At 41.6% G+C, this 24,519-nt stretch overlaps 3 protein-coding genes and 1 non-coding gene across 4 annotated transcripts; 3 read left to right on the forward strand and 1 right to left on the reverse strand.

The window, feature by feature from the left end:
• Positions 1-5,404: 5,404 nt before the first annotated feature.
• On the forward strand, positions 5,405-12,252 carry kri1 (KRI1 homolog). Its single transcript, XM_070981983.1, has 18 exons — positions 5,405-5,594; positions 5,735-5,805; positions 5,896-5,998; positions 6,090-6,189; positions 7,334-7,388; positions 7,493-7,542; positions 7,619-7,733; positions 7,828-7,905; positions 8,016-8,128; positions 8,232-8,460; positions 8,584-8,754; positions 9,435-9,513; positions 9,683-9,786; positions 9,895-10,057; positions 10,146-10,276; positions 11,175-11,239; positions 11,323-11,418; positions 11,508-12,252. Exons 1-18 carry the CDS (start codon positions 5,510-5,512, stop codon positions 11,995-11,997), a joined length of 2,298 nt encoding a protein of 765 aa, XP_070838084.1. The 5' UTR covers positions 5,405-5,509; the 3' UTR covers positions 11,998-12,252.
• Positions 10,930-11,029, forward strand: LOC139344195 (Z30 small nucleolar RNA). The gene has a single exon (XR_011603139.1). It is a non-coding gene; the product is annotated as a Z30 small nucleolar RNA (small nucleolar RNA).
• Positions 12,253-12,649: 397 nt separating the features above from the next.
• spc24 (SPC24 component of NDC80 kinetochore complex) lies at positions 12,650-15,016 on the forward strand. Its single transcript, XM_070981814.1, has 6 exons — positions 12,650-12,680; positions 13,397-13,579; positions 13,743-13,887; positions 14,010-14,114; positions 14,684-14,760; positions 14,846-15,016. Exons 2-6 carry the CDS (start codon positions 13,414-13,416, stop codon positions 14,950-14,952), a joined length of 600 nt encoding a protein of 199 aa, XP_070837915.1. The 5' UTR covers positions 12,650-12,680; positions 13,397-13,413; the 3' UTR covers positions 14,953-15,016.
• A 2,226-nt stretch (positions 15,017-17,242) lies between these two features.
• s1pr5a (sphingosine-1-phosphate receptor 5a) lies at positions 17,243-20,727 on the reverse strand. The gene is made up of 2 exons (XM_070982149.1): positions 20,617-20,727; positions 17,243-19,965 (listed from the first exon to the last, which is right to left on the reverse strand). The coding sequence occupies exon 2, from the start codon at positions 19,695-19,697 to the stop codon at positions 18,492-18,494; it is 1,206 nt and encodes a 401-aa protein (XP_070838250.1). The 5' UTR covers positions 19,698-19,965; positions 20,617-20,727; the 3' UTR covers positions 17,243-18,491.
• Between the last annotated feature and the right edge of the window lie 3,792 nt (positions 20,728-24,519).

The raw sequence follows: 24,519 nt of genomic DNA on the forward strand, positions 1-24,519 counted from the left end.
TGCTCACTATATATATATATATATATATAACTTAACAATTTCAACTCTTAATCTAGCAAATCAGATAACAATGCCAGTTTGTAATCCCATTTATCTATTTTCCTCCTCAACACAAATACATGGACTTATACTTTTCATCTAATCTCAGTTGCTATATTTTTGTTGAGAAGGTTGAGTTTTATTGAGTTTATTTGTTGAGCTACAATCTTTCCACATACATTACACTGCAAGAGCAGCCTCTGGGGTACAAGTCGCCCTGGCTGGGAATCATGAACTTGAATTTTGTATTCATTTTAATTCAGCACTAAAATGTAAGAATGTAAGTAAAGGGGGAGTTCTGCATGAGATGGACACTTTATTTCAAAAATCTCATTGGCACCTTTTTTTCATGCAAAGCCATGTCTTGCTTTCCTTCTCCATGTTGTTATCGTGCGTGGCTGAAAGTCTGGCTACGGTATGTGACAGATGGATGGTTTTGAAAAATGTACAGCAGGCTATTCCACTGTTTTCATCCAACAGCTGTGGTATGCAGACATGGCAGAAAACGTGCAGTGAGGGTTTTTTCTCTCAGTTTTTCAGGGGGCTGGCTGTGCTTTTGTAGCTCTTCTAAGGAAAACAAGACCCTTTTCCTAGAATGTCAGGCTATCACAGCGAAAGGCAAAACCATAGAGTTTCTTAGAAATTCTTCAACAATGTGAGTTCACAGACAGGAAAAGTAACAGTGTCAGTGTGTGTGATAGTCTCTCTATATAAAAGATGGAATAAAGCATGCATGAGAGCTGGAAAGTCTGAACAAATATCCCCCATAATTTGGCAATGCAAATATATTTATGTTTTCATTCACATGTCAGTGTACTGTTCTGATGGATTAATGGACACAAATTGTCAGGTGATGTGCTTTTTTATAACAGTATGGCATATTGAACTGAGAGCTTCCCATGACCCCACGCACAGTTTGTTGAACAAATCAATGAGCAGTTTGTAATATGTTTATTTATGTTTTCCTTTACACAGAAAACTAGAACTTTGACACACACTTTGAGACGTTTGACGAGTTTTCAGCTGTCATCCTTTAAGGTCAGGTAAAATGGAGATACACTGGCAATGTGGCCATAGCTTAATTAAACAATGTTTTTCTTCAGTCACTGAAATCTATGGTTCACGCTAGCTTTAAGAGTAAGACACAACACCAGCTGTCAGAGAAGCAAGACAAAGATCTTTGTGACCCTGCAGATCTGTGGTCACACCCACCAACAGGCACCATGTGCAAAGCTCAAGGCTGAGGTGAAGCGGAAGTGTTGAAGTGGTAGCAAAAGGCAGGGGAAAGATGCAGCAACACTTTAATGGACATGAGGGTAAACACACAGATAAGAAAACAAGCAGTCCATTTTCAGATCTCCCTCTGATCTTTAATACAGCTGTATCTATGGCATCAGCAGTCAGCCTTGAATCTTTGTCACTGAGACTCTCAGTCCTGTGGTACAATTTGTTTTTGTTTGCACCGACTGCGGAAAATATCTGCTTTTCAAAGAGTAGTTTCATCTGAATCTCTCACCGTCATTAATCATTAATGTGACCGTAAAGGTCGTGTACGACAGGCTACGTCCACAGATGAATGGAATGAGTCCTGTTTGTCAGTTTGAAAGAAAGCCTAAACATCCAAATTACTAAAGACAGTTCATTTTAATCACAACACATCTGAAGTTATTTACTTTCACACGTGTATGACTCAAGTTCATTCATACACATTATACAATGCTACGGCTAATTCATGTTTAAATTTTGGTGTGGTATAAACATGGCAAACAGGGTATCCCATATAGTATAATCACATAATTTCTGAGCAGGTTCCCATAAATATCATCCCGTGTTTAAGACATGTGATCTCCCAAAGTGTGAAGAAACAACATTACAGCACACGTGATCCTCCATAAACAAGGCGACCAGTTGGATGCACAGTCCCTGGACCATCACTGACCTTTGCTCAGGCTGTGAGAGAGACCCGACTCATTTGAGAGGCACACACTACCCACCAGAAAACAGCCTGACCAGTCACACTACTGACAGTTTGATCGAAGTCATTCACGGAGGATAAGACATTTTTCGATTTTATAGTTTATATTCTGAGGATAACATATTCTCTTATCCGTTTTTAATGTTTGGGTCAATTTAGGCCTTTATTTGATGGGAAATAAAAGAGAAGGGGTGGATAATGTGAAGCAAAATTAGATAAATAAATACAAAAGACACAAATTTGAACATCATCCAAAATTTCTCAAAACTCACATAATTAGTGTTTAAAGACTTAAGTCTAAAATGCAAGACAATAAGACAAGTGAGAGAGGACCAAAGCAGATTATAGCATGCACAGATATCCTGGCTTCATCCACAGAAAAACAGTTTCTAAATTAATCAAAATTTGCCAAGTTGTATTTAAAGGTTTTGGCATTTTTGGACATATTTCTTAAAATGAAGATTTGGATCCATAATTACACAAAGAAAAAAAAAATGTTTTTTTGGTTTACTCACAGACATGATAGATCAAGCCATGACATAGTAGCACAGCACTTGTTTTACAGCTATTAGCTCAGCTGTTTTTGCATGTGTGTAAACAACAGTCTCATCAGCATATATTTGCAGTTCTTGCTGCTGAAGATCACTCATACACAGAAAAATCCTCACTGATTGCTGGCTGACATGACCCATTCATGTCACGTCACCCATATCATCCATTCATGTCACTGCAGCATTAGCTTAAAAACACTGCATCCTATTAGATAATTATAAAGAGAATAAATACAGCACCAAGTACTCCTCCTTTATCAAACCTAGTTTTTATTGGCTCTATTAGGCTTAAGGTTGGCTGGAATAATTTGCTCAGTACTGATGGGTTGTCAATGACTTTATCTGCAACTTCTGAAATATAATATGAATTAAACATATTATGTTACTGATGTGACAGTGTGTGAGGATGAGGGCAGCCCAGTTTGAACTCTATAACTGCTGGTTATAATGGGTGTGCCACAGGGACCGGTTCTGGGCCCTGTCCCGTTCACCTTTTATATCAGTGAAATTGCTTCTTCCCTGCATTATTGTCAAATTCATCTGTATGTTAACAATACTGTTTAGTACTATACTGCTGATTCTGTTCAATTAGCACTGAAGAAACTGCAACTCTCCTTTCATGCATTATGAGCTGCAACGATTCATGGATTAGATGTCAGCTAATACATTAATCACCATCTATATTTATAATTGATTTATCAGTTAGAGCATTTTTAAAAGTAAATATTCTCTAATTCCAGCCTGTTAAATGTGGGTTTGTTCTGGTTTCTTTACTCCTCTATGATAGTCAACTGAGTATCTTTGTGATGTGGACAAAACAAGACATTGCAGGATGTCATCTTGGGCTTTGGGAAATACTCATTGACATTTCTATTCACCATTTCTAGACATTTTATAGGCTAAACAACTAATTGATTAATCAAGAAAATGATCTAAAGATCATTAGTTAGTTGCAACCCTATATGCACTTCAACATTCTGTAATTTATCGTTTAGCTGATACAAAGAAAACTAAAGATAATTCATGGTTTTATTTATTTATTGGAAAACATAGACTTGTAATCTGCATCTGCATTATCTCTACTGTCAATAGCTGAAATGTTGAAGGGCCTACAGAATAAAAGTATCTTGGCATCTGTCTTGATGACAAATTTCTATCTAAATAGCACATGAGGAACCTTGAGGGACATTCTTGATGTCTTTGGCCTATACCAGGCGTCTCAAACTCATTCCAAAAAGGGCTGTGTGGCTGCAGGTTTTTCCTCCAACCAATCAAGAGTATGCAGTCTGACCAATCAGCTGTCTGAAGACTGAGATCCGCTAATGAAATGAGTCAAGTCTGGTGTGCTGCTGCTTGGTTGGAAAGAAAACCTTCAGCCACTAGGCCCTTTGTGGAATGAGTTTGAGACCTGTGGCCTATACTGACGTCACATCAGTCAAGTCAGGTTTAATCTGGAAGCTCTTCCTACACATGATGTTCACCCCAACCTGTTTTCCGATGGGACATGACATTGAACTGTTTAGTCTCAGCCATCATACAGCCTCGACCCCTCAGCTCTTCCCACATGAAGTAAACATCCTCTCCAGTAGTCCAGAGAGGGCAAAGCGTTCTGTCTGATGAGTGATTCCACATTCAGGCTCACTTTGCCAATCAGTAATATGATTTTCCCTATGAGGGATATGTTGTGTACACACTTACTGTAAATGGTTGACTGATAAACTTTTTTTTATTTTTTTTTCTTACTGTCACTGTGTCAATGTTCTACTGATGTTTGCTGATTTTTACATGGAGTAGAAACAAATAACTTCATCTGTCATAACAACTTGGTGTTTATAGCAGGATGGTCACAAACACCTTTACTGACAGTGAAACTTTTTAATACACTAAATGCCTGAAATTAAATGGGGAGGTTGTTGTAAAAGCTAATGTTCTATAAAACACTGACTTTTGATTTTTTTTTTATTTTATTGTGTTAATTTTTAAGTACTGCCAAGTTAGAAAAGATGCTTTAAGTTACAGGAAATCTCTGTCTACGGTGAAACAGCTTGCCTTTTCTCTTTTGTGTTGATTTAAATTCTCAGATTATAATTGAGTTCTTAATTAGTGCTTCTGTTGGCGGCAGGTATACTGGAAAGGTCAAGCACAAACAGTATGGTAGTCAGCTGCTCATTGAAAGAAAAGTAACATTGCTCAGTTGATATAATTACAATGTCCAGTTCATGGGTTTTTGTAATGTAATGTTTTTGAATGTCAGTGTATGTAGGTTTGTGTTTTCATCACTGTTATAACAATGAATACAATACCATAGCACTGGTATTTCTTCAATAGTAACTGTTTAATAGATTACAATAAGTGAAATAAAAAAAATGAAATGAATGCCAAACAGATACTAAATAAAACAATTTGAAAAATAAATCAATCAATTAAACAATTGTAGATAATAAAAAAGATTGAAAAAATCACAAAAGAGGAAGAGAATGTATTTGTTTTCAGGGTTTATTTCAAATGTGTTTCTATATTTTACGAACCTATTGCTTTTTTTTTTTTTTTTTTACTGTTTTTAATAGTAAGAGAATTAAGAAGTGAGGTCCACTCAGTCAAATTCAGCAAAAAAAAAGTTTTGGGGATGTTTGTGAATATCTAACTTCCCCAGTAAAATAGGGAAATTTGTGACTTTTCTTGGGGTTTGCTTCTGTCTGTCTCAGTAGAAAATACCTCCCAAACGAAAATGAAACATTAGTGAAAGTGAAAATAAAATCACGTTTTGATAAGTGAACATTTGTGTTAGCGCGCCCTCTATCGATCAATAAATGTAATAAACTAGTGCACCGGAAACCACGTGGTTCAGCTTTTCACGTGCGCATGTAGCTATTGGAATGACTTCCTTTAACGAGCGTGTACATTTAATCCCATCTTAAAGCTATTTTATCTGCTTCATTAAACCATGTCAGACAAATGGGAATTGAAAATTAATTCGGAGTTCGCGCAGAAATATGAGAAATACCGACAGAAAGAAGAACTGCAGAGACGTAAGTGTGTCACTGTTAACTAACTATGCTAAACCATCATGCTAACAACCCAACGTGGGAGAGTGTGCTGGCTTCGAGTCGTTTTCTTCGTCGTTGACCTGTTTTGGGGATTCACGTGTGTGTTGTGTGTCGTTGTGCAGTGAAGGACCGATACGGAGACCGAGCTGAAGAGAGCAGCTCGTCTGAGTCCAGCTCTGATGACAGTGAAGCGGTTAGCATCGTCCCTCTGTCAACACATAGCAGTGGCTCAGTAACGTGCCGGTGTGCTTCATGGGTTGTCTCGCTTTTCTCACCCCCTCAGGAATTGGACCCCCAAGTTGAAAGAGACTTTTACAGAACGCTGTCACTGCTGAAGAAGAAAGACCCAAAGATCTACCAGAAAGATGCAAAGTTCTACTCAGAAGGTGATTAAAGTTCAGGCGTCTGTGCTGCTTTCACAGTCTGTAAGACATCTTCATTTCTTACACATAAGTGATGGAAATCTGTTGTGTGCAGGCACATCCACCAGTGATGAGAAGCCTTCAACCTCAAAGACAGCAGTAAAGCCCATGTATCTCAAGGACTATGAGCGTAAAGTCATTCTGGAAAGGGAAGGGTGAGTAAGACACTGCTGTGCCATCATTTACTGTCCACTGTGTGTCTGAACCACAATTATCATCACAGTGGCTCATCAAGTGTCCTAACCAGCCAAATTGATGCATTTTTGGTTCTACCAGGAGTCCTAACAGGACTTTACTTATATTTTTGCTGATAATGTTGGAGAGTTGTCCTTGTTAGAAAATGCAAGTATAGGATATTCAGTCAGAGACATAATGAGCTTATTAAAAACCAGTATTCTGGCAAGCGATAAATATATATGAAAGTGTAATTTTTTTTGATTGACCTTGATGCAAAAGAAAAAGCACATGCTCTCTCAGCTAAAACAGAAGACCCCAGCAACCATACAGCTACAGGGTCCTGACGCGTTGAAACTGATGTTTGAGTCTGTCACGACCAATCGTTTAAAGGACCAGTGTGTAAGATTTTGCTGGCTCTATTGTCAGAAATGGAATATGATATTCATAAATATGTTTTCATTGGTGTATAATCACCAGAAATCACGAATCGTTGCGTGTTCTTTATCTTAGAATGAGCTCTTTATATCTACAGAAGGGGTGGGTCCTCTTCCACAGATTCTGCCATGTTTCTACAGTAGCCCAGAGGAGACAAACCAAACACTGGCTCTAGAAAGCACCTTTTTTTCCAAGTTTTGCAGCTACCAAAAGTCCTCCAAAATGCATGGAAAGGAAGGGTGAAGTGAGGGGTATTTAACTGGTTGTACTCTGCAACCTCACCACTAGATGCCCTAAATCCTGCACACTGGACCTTGAAGCTGCAGTCGATGTGTTCAGTATGTTCAGTATGTTCAGTATGTTCAGTGTTGTGCAGTGTTGTGCAGTGGAAGCAGCTTCAGTAAGAGTGTAACACAATTCGGTGGGACAGGGATGACTTGAACGTGTCACAGTGACCTGATATTTTGTGTTGTACATTTACTGTTTAAGACTCATGAGAGTCTCGCCACTTTACTTGCAAGCTATTGCAAATGGCTTTTTGGTTCATTTCATTATGGGACACCAGCTATTTCTTCACTTTTGCATACCTAGATATTTTTATCGCCTACACTATTTACCCATGATATTGGGTATTTTTGATATTCTTGATGAATGCAGGCTCTGACTTTTTTTTTTTCTATTTTACAGCAAATATGAAGATGATGATGACAGTGATGATGAGGAGGTTGCCAAGAGAATGGAGGTAGACTGATTTACCAGAAAATTTGTTCCCTTTGGAAAATGGACATACTTAATAGTGACAGATGTTTTATTCATTATTATTGTTTTGTTTTGTTTTTGTCAAAGAGAGCTGCATCTCCTAGCTACATTCAGGAGCAAAGGGAGCTGAAGGAAAGGTAAGACTCAAACCGTCTGTATGTGTCTGGCAATATAACTCACAGATTGTTTATGGAAACCAAAATCTTTCCTCAGCTTCCGTAAGTTCATCCAGGACAGCGACGATGACGATGAGGACGACAGCAACAAGGGCAGTGAGGGAGATGGATCCCGGCTGCTGACCAGGAGGATCAAAACGCTGGAAGAGAAGGTCAGAAACTGTTACCAGTTACTTCCCAAATAGAAATAAGAGACATATGACAGCATTACAAATGAGGATACACTGTGTGTGTATCTGTTTGTAGGATAAAGAAGAGGCAGACTATGTGGAGTGGCTGAAAGGCCAGACTGAGCTCGATGGTCCGGAGGAGGTGAAGGACATGGTGAGTGTGAAATGTACACGAGAGAGAGTGAGAAAGCATGTCACGTAAAAATTATTTTAGAGGCTTGAGTTTGACTTGCTTGGTAATGAGAGTGGTCTGTGTTGAGACAGAAATACTTAAGGGACTACTGGAATGACCCAGAGTTGGACGAGAAGGAGCGTTTCCTGAGAGACTATGTCCTCAACAAGGGCTACCGAGATGAGGACGACGACGATGATGAACGGTATGTTGCTTCCTGTGTGGACGTTAGCTTCATTTTCCTCATAAAGAATTCATAAGCTGCCTAATTGTACAACATGTACAATAAACACTCCTGATGCATTAAGGATCCCAACCTACGAGGAGGTGGTCCAGGACGACGTGGAGGACTCTGAAAAGGAAGGGGAGACTTTCTTGGAGATGCAGGACAACTTTGAGAGACATTACAACTTCCGCTTTGAAGAGCCTGACTCTCATCAGGTCAAGACGTACCCCCGCAACATCGCCACGTCCGTGCGCTCCAAAGACGACCGCAGAAAATGCAAACGGAAGGAAGTGAAAGAACGGAAGGACAAGGTGCCTGTGATGTGACACGCTCTGCCTGCTTCTCGCCGTTAAATCCTAATATGCCTTCATTCGTTTGCTAATATAACCAAACCTCTGCTTTTCCTCCGCTCCCTGTCCCATCAACTGTTTCAGGAGAAAGAGCAGAAGTGCGAGCAGCTGAAGCAGCTGAAGAACTTGAAGCGAAGCGAGATCATGGAGAAGCTGAATAGGCTTCGGGAGCTGACTGGCAACGAGCAGCTCGCCTTCAATGAGAATGACCTGGAGGGAGAATTCGATCCACAGCAACACGATCAGCTCATGCAGGTGGGTGTATACACACACACACTCACACACACTCTCTTTGGCTACGTTTACACTTAGGGAAAACGCATATGTTTTCATGCGGTATGGCCTCTCGTTTACACGCAGAGTTTTTTTCATGGAAAATGATCATTTTTAAAAACTCCGGCCGAAGTGGAGATTTCTGAAAAATGCCGGTTATGTGTTGGCATGTAAACAGGGTTAAACAGCGTTTTAGGTTCCAAAACGTCACAACATACGACTGAAAATATTTAACGTCATGTGAGCGACCTATGTTTACACTCGCGCCCACAGGCTTGGCACAGTTATGATGGCGCTCAACGGCGTATTTATCCGGGTTCATGTAAACGACAACATTTTTGAAAACGATGTTGTGTGCACGATGTTATTTTTGAAAATAATGAGGGGCTAAAATATCCGTTTTCCAAAATACCCTGCTGCGTGTAAACGTAGCCTCAACACAATGGTCTGCTCTCGCCTATAAACCCACACAGGTGCACTCTGTGTGGCTAATTAGACTTCAGGTGTGTGCTGTCGACCAATTGAGAGGTCTTTAATTAAACCAGTCAACACACGTTGGTTAATAAAGCCGCTGCAGCTGATCTTTGCAGAAAGAGTGCACTCATATGCACTCACATTCAAACTCCTCGGTAGCAACGTTTGTTGTTTCTTCCTGTTTGCAGAAATTCTTTGGCGATGAATATTACGGAGAAGAAGAGCAGGAGAAGCCTCAGTTCGATGGTGATGATGGTGAAGTCGAGGGTAAGCTTGTGTTTTCGTCATGTTACCTGATGCAGCAGTGTTGAAACTTTTATGTTTTATTTAAATGTAGTAGTAATTCAGTCACCTTAAGTCTGTTGTGGCAGTCATCGCTGTGCTGCAGATGGCAACAGTTTGAAGACGTAAACTCTGGCTTGTGTGTGTGCAACAGAGCACTGGAACTGGGACACATGGACAGGAGAGGAACAAGAGGAAGACTACGGTGAAGAGGAGCATGACGCTGCTGGGGTTCACTGTGATGATGAAGGCTTCATTGTGAGTTGATGGATTTCTACTGAAAGCTTTCTTTTATCCTCTCCGCTGGTCAGAGATCAGCTGCACAAAGAGAAACTCGCTCACCAAAACGTCAACCTGTTAAAATAGATGGATGCAGACTACGACCCCAACCAGCAGACTGCCTCAAAGAAGAAGAAGAAAAAGGAGAGGAAGAAGATGCAGAAGGCAGATATGCCACAGATGGGCAAAAAGAGAAAAAAGTCTCACTTCGCAGAAGCCATCACCAGAAACAAACCTGTGTTTGATCCTCGTAAGTGGCAGTCAGCCTCCTAACTTCCTCCAGCAGGTGGTGATGTGTGTTGTCGTTGTTTAAGTGAAGGTTGTTGTTTGCGCTTCAGAGGAGAAAAGCTTTGAGCAGTACTTGGATGAGTACTATAAGCTGGACTATGAGGACATCATAGACGACCTCCCATGCAGGTTCCGCTACAGGCAGGTCCTGGCCAACGACTTCGGCCTCAGCGCTGACGAGGTGAGAGCAGTCAGAGCTTCACCAGCTCTAAATAACTGACCGTTCGCTAAGACCATGTTTACCATGCAAGGACCATCCAAACAGCTGCATGTCTCAGTTTGTGATCCATGTAGAAAACATGGAAATGAAGACATTGTGTTCTTGTATTGCTGTGGACAGCTAGTTAATCATAGCATTATAGTTAGTTAGCTAATTCTTATTTGTGTTGTAAAACTGTATATTTTCCCCCAAATCAATAAACAGCAGGACAGAGCTACTAATGTTAGCCTAAACTTAAAATATGCTGTGAACAGGGCTTGTTAACATCTGTAACTCTGCAAAATAATGCTGTATGAAATGACCATGGCCTTCAAAGTGATGCTAGTTAGCTAACATTTGCAGCTATGCTAGGCAGTCAAACACTGTTTGATCTGAGAAGAAACCACCATTCAGAGTCTTTGTTTCTAACATCTCTCTCTGACTGCAGCCTCATACACAGCACTTCAACATGTGGAGAAATCCAAAGCTTCACCTGCCGTGCCTCATTAAGGTTGCTCTGCTATGATTAGACTCTCTGTTTGAGAAAGGTTTTAGCAAACGGTCAGTTATAGTCTGGTTTAAACAAACTGAGGACAATGACATAATGCAGGCTGGCGGGATGTTTATCAATGATGCTGCAGTGATGAGTGTTGAGGTGACTGATCTGGTATTGCTTTTCCTCCGGGGACAGCTCTGACCAGGGAATGATCTCAATTTAATCTTCTCTCTGAGCAGACCACACAATGATTTGGTCAAGCAGCAGCAAACATCAGACATTTAAAGCAGACAAACTCTAGAAAGTCTGCGCTGGTGTGAAGAAAATGGACCAAAGATGTTACATAAAGACACGAGTTGTTGATGTTTCTGGTTCTTTCCTCAGATTTTAAGAGCTGATGATAAGGAGCTGAACAATTGGTGCTCTCTGAAGAAGACCTGCATGTTCAGGTACTGCCTCTGTCCTTCATGGTCAAGTGTCACATCTGCTCTTGTCTCACCTCATTTATGACTTTGCTCTTTTGCTCTCTCAGGTCTGATAAGGAAGAGATGAGTGATTTGAGGAACTATAAAATCAAGGCCCAGAATGAAAAGAAGAAGAAAGAAATCCTGAGCTCTGTGTACTCTGAGTGAGTATGACACGTGAATCAGCTGGATGTCTGGTAATACATCCACTGTTATTGTATCAATGTGTAACAACGTTTATCTGAATCTACAGGGAGGATAAAGAGGGCCAAGAGGCTAAAACCAAGGTGGGGAAGAAGCGACGAGATCGCCTGAAGAATGCAATGAATGAAGACAGAGAAGAGCCCGGTGCCTTCATTGTGGACTCCGCAGAAGAGACACTCGCCCAAGCTCTCAGAGAGGCAGCGGAGGAGGCAGCAGGAGAGGAGGAAGAGATTCTGATACCCCGGAAAAAGATGAAACGGGAAGAGGAGCCTCAGACACTGGTTACTGCTGAGGAAGCACAAGATAAGCCCGAGGTGAAAAACAGGACTGAGAGGCCCCAATGGTCCAAGAAGAAGCACAAGCATTCAGGTGGACGGCTCGCGTCAGGAACCTCTGGGGTCAAAATAGGTGGCCGGGAGTTCAGTGGACAGAGACTGAAGGCTTATGGTCTGAACCCCAAGAGGCTGTTCTTCAGACAGCTCGGCAGAGAGAAACGAAAAGCACGGGAGAAGAAAGAGAAGCAGAAAAACAAGCAGTGATAGGAGATTTTTTTTTAAGAATAAAAATACATTATGGAAATGAACTTTTTCAATGTTTTCTGGCTTCATGTTGACCTCTTCATTAATTAAAAAAACTGAAGGAAATTTTTAAACGATGGCTATTTTTTTCTCTCCTAATTTAACTTTGTACTTACAATTGAGTATAAAATTAGAGATTTGAACCTGTTTCACTTCCTACATTCATATTGTGTTAAGATTTCACAAAACCTTTAATAAACATGCAGTTAAAACTGGATCCCTGTGCATTTTTAGACTTGTAATTTCTGTAAAGTTTTAAAGATGCTTAATGCTTGTTTCAGCCACATCTTCATGCACGCTGGCTGCCGTCTCCCTCCACAGCCACTTCAAGCACACACTCCTTGCAATTTTTAAAAAAAATTTTTTTTCAGTAAATAGATTTAATTATTGTTAAGGGGCCATTTTCCTTCATCCTCCCCAAAATTGAGAGCTTGAGTGTAGATGAAAAATAATAGAAAGAGGAGATTGTTGGAAAAGAAGCTGTTTGCTCTTCAGGGAGCAGGGACACGCTGTATGTTCACTCCTGTACTGTAGGTGGCGGTATGCACGTAAGAGGCTGCTCGAAATCCGCCAAGGACCAAAGAAGAAGAGGAAGAAGAGGCGCGCTCCAGGTCTGAATTTGAATCCCGGAAAACAGCTGAACGGTATGATGTTTTCTACTTCACTTTACCAAACATTAGCTTCTTTCTTCGATTAAACACTGATCCTACTTGTTAGTTACAGAGCCAACAGTTCGGGTTGTAATTTGTGTTGTGTATGAGAATCATTTATCGTAGTTTAGCCACGTAACTAACGTTTACACTGCACGTCCTGGAAAGATGTCGTTGTAAACAAAACACGGGAGGGTTTTATTCACTTTAGCCATTTTGTTACGGCTAAAGTTACGTGTCTGGTGTTACTTTGCCTGTTACATTCAGCAGGAGGGTCAGTATTGATAATTAATACACTAAAGTAAATACTGAAGTAAGCTAAGAGTTTCTCGAGTGCTTTTTCGTGGTAACGTAACCTTACGTATTTCAGATTTTTCCAATGCTCGGTTTCAGCGGAAACAAACGGAAATAACTTTTTTTTTTAATAACTTTAACTAAGATATACTATGCATTGTCTCAGTTCAAACTAGCAAAGCATTATTTAAATATGACACAATTAGCACTTTTTATACACTTGTGTACAATTGACAACAATTTACTGATCGAGTTCTGCTGCAGTTAAACAGTCTTAAGTTACAGGACCGTAACGTTATGGAGAACTATCATACTGTGGTATTGTCACAGCGTCCAAGTCATCTGAATATTTCTTCCACCACTGGAGAAGCAGACCCTCAAATTTAAGTTGAATCTCCTCTTTTTTCTCTTTCAAGTTGCAAGCATCACCACAATGGTTCAAGGTCATAAATTTCAAGATCTGGAGGAGACGGGGGCGGCGTTGGTGGCCTACATCAACAGCAGCCAACCTGAGAAACTGATGGAGGTGAAAAGTGATAATCTGGCCATTTTTGATCAACACGTTGAGACAAAGAAGTTTGTGACCCAGATTTTAAAAGGCAAGTAATCAGACATTTGATAATGTATTGTTTCTCAGCTGGCATTAAACTTTCCAAATGACAGTGTTTTAGACTTGGATCCACACCCTTTAATCTTCATCTTCAATGTTCCCTCTCTCTCTGACTACTGTGTCGTCTCTCCATCACCGTCCTACATCCCCAGGTGTGGCTGAGATTGAGGAGAGTGCAAGCCAAAGGCTGCTGGACATGGAGGAGGAGAAGAAGCAAAGGGAGCACGAGCTGGAGAGCCTGGAGGAACAGCTGAGGCAGTGCACGGCCAAGAGCCAGATCACTGACTCTGAGTTACAGTATCTTTTATGTGTGTGTGTTTGTTGTGGAAATTGTGAAAAGAGTCTGAATCTTTTCATTTAGGAGTCCTGTCTTGCTTTATGTGGCATTTTCTGTGTTGGCATCCTTAATCCTCCTCCAGGTTCCTGCAGGGAGAGCTGGAGCGTCTGAGAAACAGCGAACACGAGCTTCAGACTCTTCAGAACGAGGTGGATGAAGACACCACTGAGGTCATCCCTTCAGCAGTGTGAGTCTAAGATGTTAATGTCACAAAAGGGTCTTTTGTCCAAGGGCTTATCTGTCTATTGTATTTCTAATGTGTTGGTGCATGTAAATGTATGGCTGCAGCTTTGTATGGGCATGTTTAACGTATGTACTTTGGCGCCTTTAAGGAAATCTGTGTGTGTCAGAGAGGTTAGGCCCGGGAGAGCTTTTGTCTGTATGTGTGAGTCTATCTGTTGTTTTGCTTCGTGTGCTGTGTTTTATGTATATTTCTGTTACGGACCCACTTGAAAACGAGGTGGTTCATGTCAAGGGGTTTATCCCTCTGGTGAATGTATTTATTTGGAGTCGTTGGGAAAGAAACAGAACAAACAAAGCAGACATTACAAACAGCACTGAGCAGAGGATTTAAAACACTTCTGCTCCTCCACTGACAGACGTCGACTGACAAAACAAACAGGCAGCGAACACCACTATACTTTGCTTTACTCTGTTTGACTCCACGCTTTGCTTTCACGTGACTGCAGTTACATTTGGGAGTTGTAAGTAGTTTGATGTATTTTCTGATTTTAGCTTTTAATCTTCTGTCATCAGATATGTGGCTCAGGTGTACTATCTGATAACCAAGATCAAGTGGGAATATGACACGCAACCCAGCATCTTAAAAGGAGGTACGGTTTTCTCTTGTGTTTTGTGCATCCTGTCAGTGTGCGTGTGTCTGTTAATGTGGCTTCACACGGTCTTCTCCTCCCGCAGTGCACTATGGGGCAGACCTGGCCACGCCCATCAACATTGACACATCTCTGCGATCTCGGAGCGACGTGAGCGACCAGCTGTGGGACTTTGTCAGCAGCGAATGGTAGCTGAAGGGTGCTGGTGTTGTCGGAGATGTTGTGTACATTATTTGTGTTTTGTAAGTTTGCTTTCTTTGGTTTTATGCACAATTTCTATTGTTTTAAAGATTAAATATGTCACACCTTTTAACCTGGTAGTTATTCTCTTAACTGTATTTCAGCAATGTGGATTCATCAGAGCAATTTGTAGAGTTAGATGAAGCAAAGAGGGGTTTTGGCCACTAGATGTCACTGCAGAATTGTTTTCTTATGTTTTGTAAATGCCCCCTTGGAATGATTGAAACGGTGCAGGGAGATTCAGCTCCTGTGTGTGTTTGGGTCACAAGATGACTGCAGAATCTATCTGCTGAGGAAGATGCCGCTGAAAGCTTCAGCAGAGGCCTGTAGGTGCATCAGTCATACTAGTTTACCACAGTTTAGGCCAAAGGTTCCCACCATTGAAGTGTGAGGGCACATCTGACAGAACCCTCACAGTCCTGTCACATGCGCTCAAGTGCTCCTTCATCAACACGACCAGTCATGTTGCAAATATGAAGACTTTTTCATTACTTTTAGCAGCCAACGACAACTGCAACCATACAGTTAGCAAACGGTTTCATCTCATTATTACTTTAACAATTTCAACCGTTCATCCTTGCTTTTAGCGATACTCCAGTCATTTGTTACTTTCAGACAACTTCAGTTTATCGTACAAATTACAGTTTCATCTAACTGTCAGATGCAGCAAGTGGTGACAACTGACTGAAGTTGATGTGCAGTTTATTGGCTATAAATTTACTCAAGGCTATAATATGTAATATTTCCCCATTAAAATGTCTAAAAATGATTACTTCTATGTTATATACTTTGGGTTGTGTACTTACATTATCCCAAATATTATTTAAGATAACAGCGTCTTTCATTTGGTCACCTATCAACAGCGTCAAATCCCCTTTAGTTGCTGTAACTTCAGAGGAAACAGGAAACACTACTGCTGCACTACAATAGGTACTACCACACCATATTATTTAGTATACCATAAAAAGAGTTAGTATGTATTAATACATAGTAAATACCAGGATTTTCACATGATCCCACGCTACTTCACAGCATCATCAAACTCACTGATGTATTTTTTGAAAAGTAATATGGTTATAGAAAAGATGCTGAAATCTAAACTTGCATCCAGGCTGCATTGATGGTGCTTCACCTTGTGTTTCTAGGTGCAGTGCAGTGTAGTGCAGGGTGTGTGTGCTGTATTATTGTTAACCCATCTGCTCTACTTGGGAACTGAAACTTCCCTCTTGTTTGAAAAGGGCTTCATGCCATGTTTGTGTACCACTGCAGCACACCAGTGGTTAAAGAGTGGGCAGGGTGACATACGGCTGTTGGGGAGGCAGATGCTCAAATACCATAACTTGGCAGTACCATGCATCAGTATGTGGTTTCCTTACGGTAAACAGAGCAAGTAACAGCTAGCAATGGCTTGTTTCTGCAACTTCAGCTATACTTCAGCCACAGGCGCATATCAAGTGGTTAACAAGTGGTTAGCATAGAGGTAGAGTGGTGTAAGTTAAGACTGAGCCCCCATCTATTTGTCTTTATTTTTCTTTTCATTTGTTATCTCGCTGAAGTCTCAAATGTTCGTACTCAACATTGTAAAGTAGCAGCCGACTATCACTTCACTAGATTCACCGTTAATGCGTAGCTTGCTGTCAACTAATGTACTTTCAATACGAAACATCAACTAACTTGCGATATGGTGTGTTTTGGTGTAACTTAAGACGGGTCCTAGTAAGTGTTGGTGTTGTATTTGATTAAATGCGTCACCCTTCACTACAACCTCACAAGCTATTGTGGTGTTTAGATCTCTGTGGCACAGGGTCAACGAACTTTTGGAACTCCACCCGGACACACATTACTGCAGGGACATCTGTTTCTATTTTTCTTGTCACTCAGTGTTTATTTACATACGACATTCATGTTAATAAACCCCTTTTTTCCTTGCCAAAAGAAAACAAAAGTCCATATTTAATATAAGAAAAAAAAAAATAGATTTCCCAAAGCTCATAGCGTCAATATTTGTAGAACTTTTCATGTCAGCCACCAATTATTTAATGAGCATTGTTTTGATTTTGGTTGGATGTATTATATTATTACCTAAAATATAACTTTGATGTGTGCCATGATAATGTTGAGTGCTATGTGTGCAGTCCAGTAAGAAACGGAAAGGATGTGGATCAGAGATGAAAGTTTCAGACATGAACTGTTGGAAAACTTCATGAGGTGATCCTCTGGAGAGAAGAATGAACAATGTAAACATCATTCACGTATGTTTTATTCAGTGCACATATAAAACTGGCATCATAACTTAAGTGAGTTTTTTTTTTTTTACAATACAAAATGCAGCTCTGATAAACTCAGAAAAGGTTATAGATATTTACAAAGTACACTAAAAAAAATCAGTAAATAGATTTTTTTTTTTTTTTACATTTATGTACAATATTACCATTGGCAACATTTTCATTTCTATGTCACTATGACCACAGTGAAATTCCCCCTCACTTTGAAGCCCACACACTCTGCTATGTGGGCTGTGCGGGACAAGATTATATCTGCACTATTTCACAAGAAAAATAGATTCATATCATTTCATGGTCCAATAAGGTCTCTCCTTTGAACTCTTTGTCCACAACTTTAACATATCGCTGCTATATTCTAGTCCGTTAAACCAAGAAGGCGTCAACCAACCTCCACTGTCAGCTTTATTGCTTTTAGTCATTCATCATGTGTCGCTACATATGTCGAGGGGACCTCCAAAGCTGCAAACCGCTCAGCACAGCCCTCTATATGACGTGTTCAGTGCGTCTCCAGGCCGCTGAGCCTCTGATCTCGGCCAAGGGGACCTCTACCCAGCGTAAGTGCTGACCAAAACTCACATGGCAGAAATTACATGGGTTTGGCAGCAGGGTTTGGGTGTGGATGCTCTGTGTTTGTAACCACATATCATTATATGGTGCACAGCGAGAGGAGATAAGGATAAATCTTTTGCTTGGGCCCTGCTCTATCAGATGTGCAGCATAATTGCATTTATGTGAAATGTCTTGTACACAGTCTTTGATTTCATTTTATGTGCAAAGGCTGATTAAAAAACATGAAACGGCATGTTTTTTCCACAGGGAATATCTGGCAAATACTGGCCTTGTTTTCAGAGTCTAAGAGACAAATGTAATGCGCTTTTCACAAGAAGCTGCCAGCAAGTGTTAATGCATTGACATTTCCTGTTTTTCATGATTAACCTGTTATAGAAAATATGCACATGAAGTTGAAGAAGTCAATGTCTCTCTCCCAGTTTGGACACTTAACACGTACACCAAGCTTATTCTGTTCCATGAAGATTAATGCCAGAAGTGTGGCAGAGTGCAACACAAAACTTCAGCTCCTGACGTACACGCTCGCTCGACGAGAGTGCACACGCAACTCAGAGTAGAGAGAAGCAGCCTGGTTATAACTCTAGTTGTCCATGTCTTACGTGAATGCTTGCTCTCAGTGTTAAGTGAGCCACCGTGTCATGTTTTAGACATCCTGGGGTAAATGGCTTTGATTGTAGAGGGTGTTAAGTTACCGGAGGATACTGTTGTCTCCAGTCCTTCCAGTCTGTGAGAGGCTGCGTCAGTCTTACTGGTGCTGCACTCCAGGAAGGGCATCCCAATCTTCTTCACCTGTCCGTCTTTTGTTAAGAGGCAGTGCTGGCAGAGCAGCCTGAGGATGGCCCTCCTCATGTCCTTGCTGGTCAGGGTGTAGATGATGGGGTTCAGGAGAGAGTTGAACATGGCGATGCCCAGGAAATAGTCTGCCTTCAGGAGCACCTCGCAGCTTTTGGCTGGACAGCAGAAGTCCAGCAGGAGGAGGATGAAGAGGGGCAGCCAACACGCGATGAAGACTCCCAAGACTATGGTGACGGTCTTCAGCAGGGCCATGTACTTCTGGGATTTGCGGTAGAGGCCTTTGCGCTGCGGAACTGAAGCAAGGCGCTGGGTGTTGGACTTGACGATGCGGAAGATGCGAACATAGAGCACCACAATGGACATGAGGATGGCGCTGAAGACGGTGATGCAGAAGAGGATGTAGCTCTTGGCATAGAGTGGGAGGACTGTGGAGCACTGGTCCAGCTTCCCCATGCAGTTCCAGCCCAGGACAGGCAAGATGCCCAACAACACAGACAACACCCAGCTCGCTCCAATCAGAGCAAACATCCGCCCCTGCTTGTCCCCCTGGTACGGCTTCATCCTCACCATGGTGACATGGCGCTCTATGGCGATGGCCAGCAGGCTGATGACCGAGGCGGCCAGCATGATGAAGACGCCGCCCTCCCTCAGGAACCACAGCACCGGGGTCATGTTTAACGTGTTGGCACCAGACATGATGATGTTCACCATGTAGGTGAAGCCTGCGAGCAGGTCAGACAGAGTCAGGTTGCCTAATAAATAGTACATGGGCAGATGGAACTTCTTGTTCTTCCAGATAGCCAGAAGCACCACAGCGTTTTCTACCACTATGAGCAGGCAGACCAGCAGGAACGCGATGGCCTCTGGTTTGAGTCCTTCCTTGTACTTGTTCTCCTTCAGCTTGCCTGTGAAGTTGTAGTGCTCTATGATGACTGCATTGCTCTGGTACTCATCAAACATCCGCAGCAGGTTTCCTGTGGAGGGGGACATGGGCACGGCAGACGGGGCTACAGCAGCATGGGCAGCATGGAAAGCCTCGGTAGCCATTTTTAATGTTTCCAGAGGAAGATGCTTCTGCTTTTTTTTTCTCTTTGCTTCACTTTTTCTGATGAGCAAATTAGATCCACAGAGATGGTATCACACAGTTTCTGTCTTTGCTGTTGAAATGGCAGCAGTCCGCTGTTGTGCACAGGAGGAAAAAGTGCTCCTTTTGATGTTATCAGAAAGGATTTCCTGTGGTTTGAAAATTTTTCCTCCAAAAAAATCTGTTTCTTTCAATGCCAGGGTCGGGCACTAGGAGGCAATGAGAGCCAGCCTGCATGAAAACAAGAGGGAGAGAAAGTTGAATTGATGAGGAAAAATAAACACCATAATTAATGACAGGAGATGGGCTGTTAAATTAATTTCGAAAGTCTCTACAATATCCAGAATATACGGCAATGATCACACACAATAGCGATCATATCTACATGATTCATGAGGGGGGAAGCCTCCAGCACGGAACACAGTCATAACTTCCAGGACAAACAAGGGTTTGGGCTTCAGTGGGATTCAAATGACAAAAAGCCTTTCAAAGGAAAGGAATTAATGTATTCCTGCCAGTCAAGACTTAAACCCGCATTTGGGACAAGTGGAAGGCAACAAGTAAAAACTAACACGCATCTTATGTGTCATTTGTGCGTAAATACGCGCGTATTTACGCATCCAAATTTAACTCGCACAGACAATTAAACTGAGCTTATTGATTTATCATTTCTCTACATAGATTTCCAGTTTTAATTAGTATACATACAGTAAAAAAAAAACCGTCTAGGTTTATACACATTATGACATCCAAACTATCCATTTTACAGCTGTTGCGAGTTAAAGTCACTATAAACGCATCACCGAGCAGCACTGACGCATCTCGCGCCTCCTAAAGCATCTTACCCGACCGATGTGGTGAAAAGAAAACGTTTCCACGCACCTGTAAAATCGTGTAAATATCCAGAGAAACTTCAGCAGAGCTGATCCCACGGACGCAGCGGAGGAGGACCCGGACTCGGTCTGTAGCGGCTCCACAGCGACATGTGAGTGTGATGTGGGAATGGAGCAGGGCAGGACTCAACACGCAGTGGGTTGGTCTATAATGTTTTTGCCCTTCAGCGATTTTCTTCCTTCGTTCTCTGACCCCTTAAGTTTTTTTTCTTTCTTTTTTTTCTGATTTGCCCTCAGGAGGAATCAGAGCTCGATGACAGATTTTGTGTTTGTGTCATTACAACAGAAGAAGCAGAAGGAGGAAAGTGAGATTTTCACCTTATCAGTTTGCCCTGGGGTGCAGCTCAGCTCCTGTAAAATGTTGCCATTTGTATTTTCCCTCCTGTCAATAAGCGTTTGAAGTGTAATTATGGTTGTGGATCACTACAGCTCTATGCTGCTCTTCTGGTTTGTCAGATTATGTGGAAATCTCTCCTTCTCTCTCCCTCTCCCACAGTTAATAAAAGACAAACCTCACACTCAGAAGTCAACTCCGAACTGAAAACCACAAGTTAATTTGTCAGTGGAAAAATAGTAATTTGTGAGACTGGTGCAGCTGGTTCTGTTTTGCTGTCCAGAAACCCCAGATTTCAGAAAATAACTTATTCAGATCAGCTTCATCTGTAATTATCTTTGAGCTCACACATCAAAAATCACAGTTTTGGCAGGCGTGCCATTTGGAGGTCTTTTTTCCCCTTTAAGATCCCCACCAGACATGTTTTAAGACAGGAAAATACTCTCCTTTGAATGATCATTTGTGTACAAAAAGCTTAATTACCTCATTGGATATTCTTGAAATGACCTCCCCCTCCTCTTTCATTGAGAGATCCAGAATCTATGAACAGGCCAGCGTTTTTCATGTCAAAACTGCCGGACACAGACGCCTCCTCCTTCACTGTCCATTCTCAGCATGTGGAGGCTTCACGTTTTCACATCATCAAATAAGTTTTACACTGAACCGCAGTCTGCTTCCAAACTGCTCCAACATTCACGTCTCAAACCCAGATTTGAGTTTGAGATTTGAGCACAGAGAAACTTTCACTTGTTGACTGTCTTCCTCCTAAACTGCTTTGTATTCATGCTGTGAAAGTGCTGAAGAAATTAAGATTGCTTGTGCTTTTCCTGGTTGGGATTAAATTAGTTTAATCACCTTTTATATCTCATTACAGTCCCAACAGCAAACACAGCTGCAGAGATCCAAATCCAGTATTTCTTTACCGGCCAGAATTAGATCACAAGCACTTTTTGAAATGATTTGTTGATTAATTGATTAGTCATTTAGTGGAGAGGTTTTTTTTTTTCCATTCATTTTTTGAAGGAAAACTGCCAAACATGTTCTGGCTTCAGAGCTTTCAGATGAGAGGACTTGCTGCTGAGCTGTAGCCAAGTCTTCATCTGAATGTGGTGTGAAATGTGAAATGAATTTACAGAAAATGAGCAAAATGCAAATGAATTTACATCCATCTATTTACACACATACACACACACACACACACACACACACACACACACACACACACACACACACACACACACACACACACACACACACACACACACACACACTCACATACAAACTGAAAATGCCCATAAAAACAGAGAGATGGAGACACACTTTCAAATAATTCTGAACTGAATATTTTTGGGTTGTTAGTTGGACAAAACAAGACTTTTAAATGATGTCACCTTGGGCTCAGGGAAGTTTGTTGCTATAAGAGAAAATAATCTGACATGACTTGATAATAAAAACAACTGTTGCTCTCTTGTGTTTCCACCATCATATCTGAAAGGATAAACGACACCATCTCTCTTTTACTCCGTTTTATTTAGATATCATTTGCTCAGTGGCACTACAACAATGAAAGCAGTTGAGAACGACCTTGCGTCAATCCAACGATGCGACATTGCTGGACACGGGCAGAACGACAGGAAGTTACGTAAGGCGAGGGTGGGTGAGAGAAGGCTGGACGGGCCTTCTCTAAACAGGAAGCTGCCTCATTGTGCCTAGAAAGGAGAGGGATATCCTTGAGAAAAACACTGATGAAGTCAGTGGTAGGAACTGACACACGGGCGGCGGGTATGGGGGGGCTGTGAGTACAGAGTGATGTGCAACCAACAATTAGAGCACATAAACAAGTAGTTACTCATTTCCCCAGACATTATTAATGGAAGATTTTAGAGTGTTTACAGCAGACACACGTCATTTTAGACATTAGAGACTGCTCGTGCCTGGTGGCCTTAACTTTTCTATAAATAGTTATTTTCTTTCTCCCCACATCAATAGGATTGTTCTTATTTTAGCCTCAGCGGCTCCTTTCAGCACACCTGCTTGTCTAGGATCAGGTTTTTGTCCCTTTTAAGTGATTTCCAGTTGGTGTCTTCTGCTGTTGGTGCTGCCTGGCTCGTCTTGTTCTGTGTTTCCTCTGCTCCCTTAGGCCCACCCAAGTGATAACCAGGTTGAAGTGTCAGCCAAGTGGCAGTTAACCCCCCGCAGTGACACTGTGACAAGCTCTCAGTGTGCCGCCTCTGGTTAGTTAACACACAAAGACACGACAGCGGGACTCTCTGCTCTGTCTTTTTTTCTTCCCACAGAGGGGATCTGCTCCGTCCCTGCATCCCTCAGGCCACAGGCAAACCTTTAGAACAGACTGACCGGCCCGGACCCACCCAGTCGTCTCACCGCCTGGAGGTGGGGGGGCTTTCTGTATTCAGTATGTTCTCCTGGCTCTGGGTGATTTTTCCTGTGACGTTAATGCGCCTGCAGAAAGGAAGTCAGTCAGTCAGTCCTGCTTTTGTCATGATAGTCGGCTTTTGATTTACTGCTGCTTGTGTTGTCTCCTTTACTCGCTGCTTGTCTGGCTGCTGTTTGTCAGTGACTAATGAGATGTTTGAGTAAATAATCCTAAAGTGACCAACTGTGCCTTTTACTTTACGAGACTGGGCTGACAGGTCAGCCCATGTTTAAGTTGCATTTATTCGAGTCCATTTGGGTCCAATTCACACAATGAAAACACTTTAAAAAAAAAAAAAAAGCCCTGCATCACCTGCAGAAACCTGTTGCATTTCTCCACTCTGGGGTGTTACTGGGGGTCCATATGATGCAAAATCACACCTCAGATGAGATTCTCACCTCGCGCTAACAGTAGAAAACACTGGGCCCCCTGGTTTAATGTTATTTCACAAGTACAATCTAAATTATTCACACCTTTGTATTTCAAACAATCAGTTGTTAATCCTTTTTTGAACTTCTGAATGTTGAGTCAAGGTGTGCTTTGAGGCACATACTTTACCAGCTGCTTGGCTGCTTGCTACTTTCCTCTTTCACAAGCAACTAGAGATTGTGGCGTTAAAGTAATAGTTTTACATTTTGAGTTATTTCTTGGTTATATCTGGTTGTATTTAGTATGAAGCTGCATCCAGAGGCTCTTAGTTTAACATAAAGAGCAGAAACAGGTGGTCTGACTTCCAATGCTGACTAATAACCACGTTATATCTATGCATTTGTTGAATCCATGCAAACACTGAAGTATAAAAACAGCTTTTCTCTGTTTCACAGTATGTCCTGCTATAGTTCTAGTTCTGGTCCAGGAAGTCAGTGCTCTTAGAGAAGAAATAATCCAGCAAGTAATCCCCCATAAAATATTGAATTGCACTTGCATTTTGGCACAGATTAAACAAATTAAATATGATGTGTTTATTAGAGGTGTTAGAGTTTTAGACAGAGCCGGGCTAGTTGTTTCCATTATTCGTGCTAAGCTAAGATGACTGGCTGTTAGCTGTGGCTGTGTATATTTACTGCATAGACGTGAGAGTCTTCACATCCAACTCTCTGCAAGAAAGTGTGTTTTCCAGA

Source organism: Chaetodon trifascialis, chromosome 15 (genome assembly GCF_039877785.1).
Source record: "Chaetodon trifascialis isolate fChaTrf1 chromosome 15, fChaTrf1.hap1, whole genome shotgun sequence".
NCBI classification, from domain to species: domain Eukaryota; kingdom Metazoa; phylum Chordata; class Actinopteri; order Chaetodontiformes; family Chaetodontidae; genus Chaetodon; species Chaetodon trifascialis.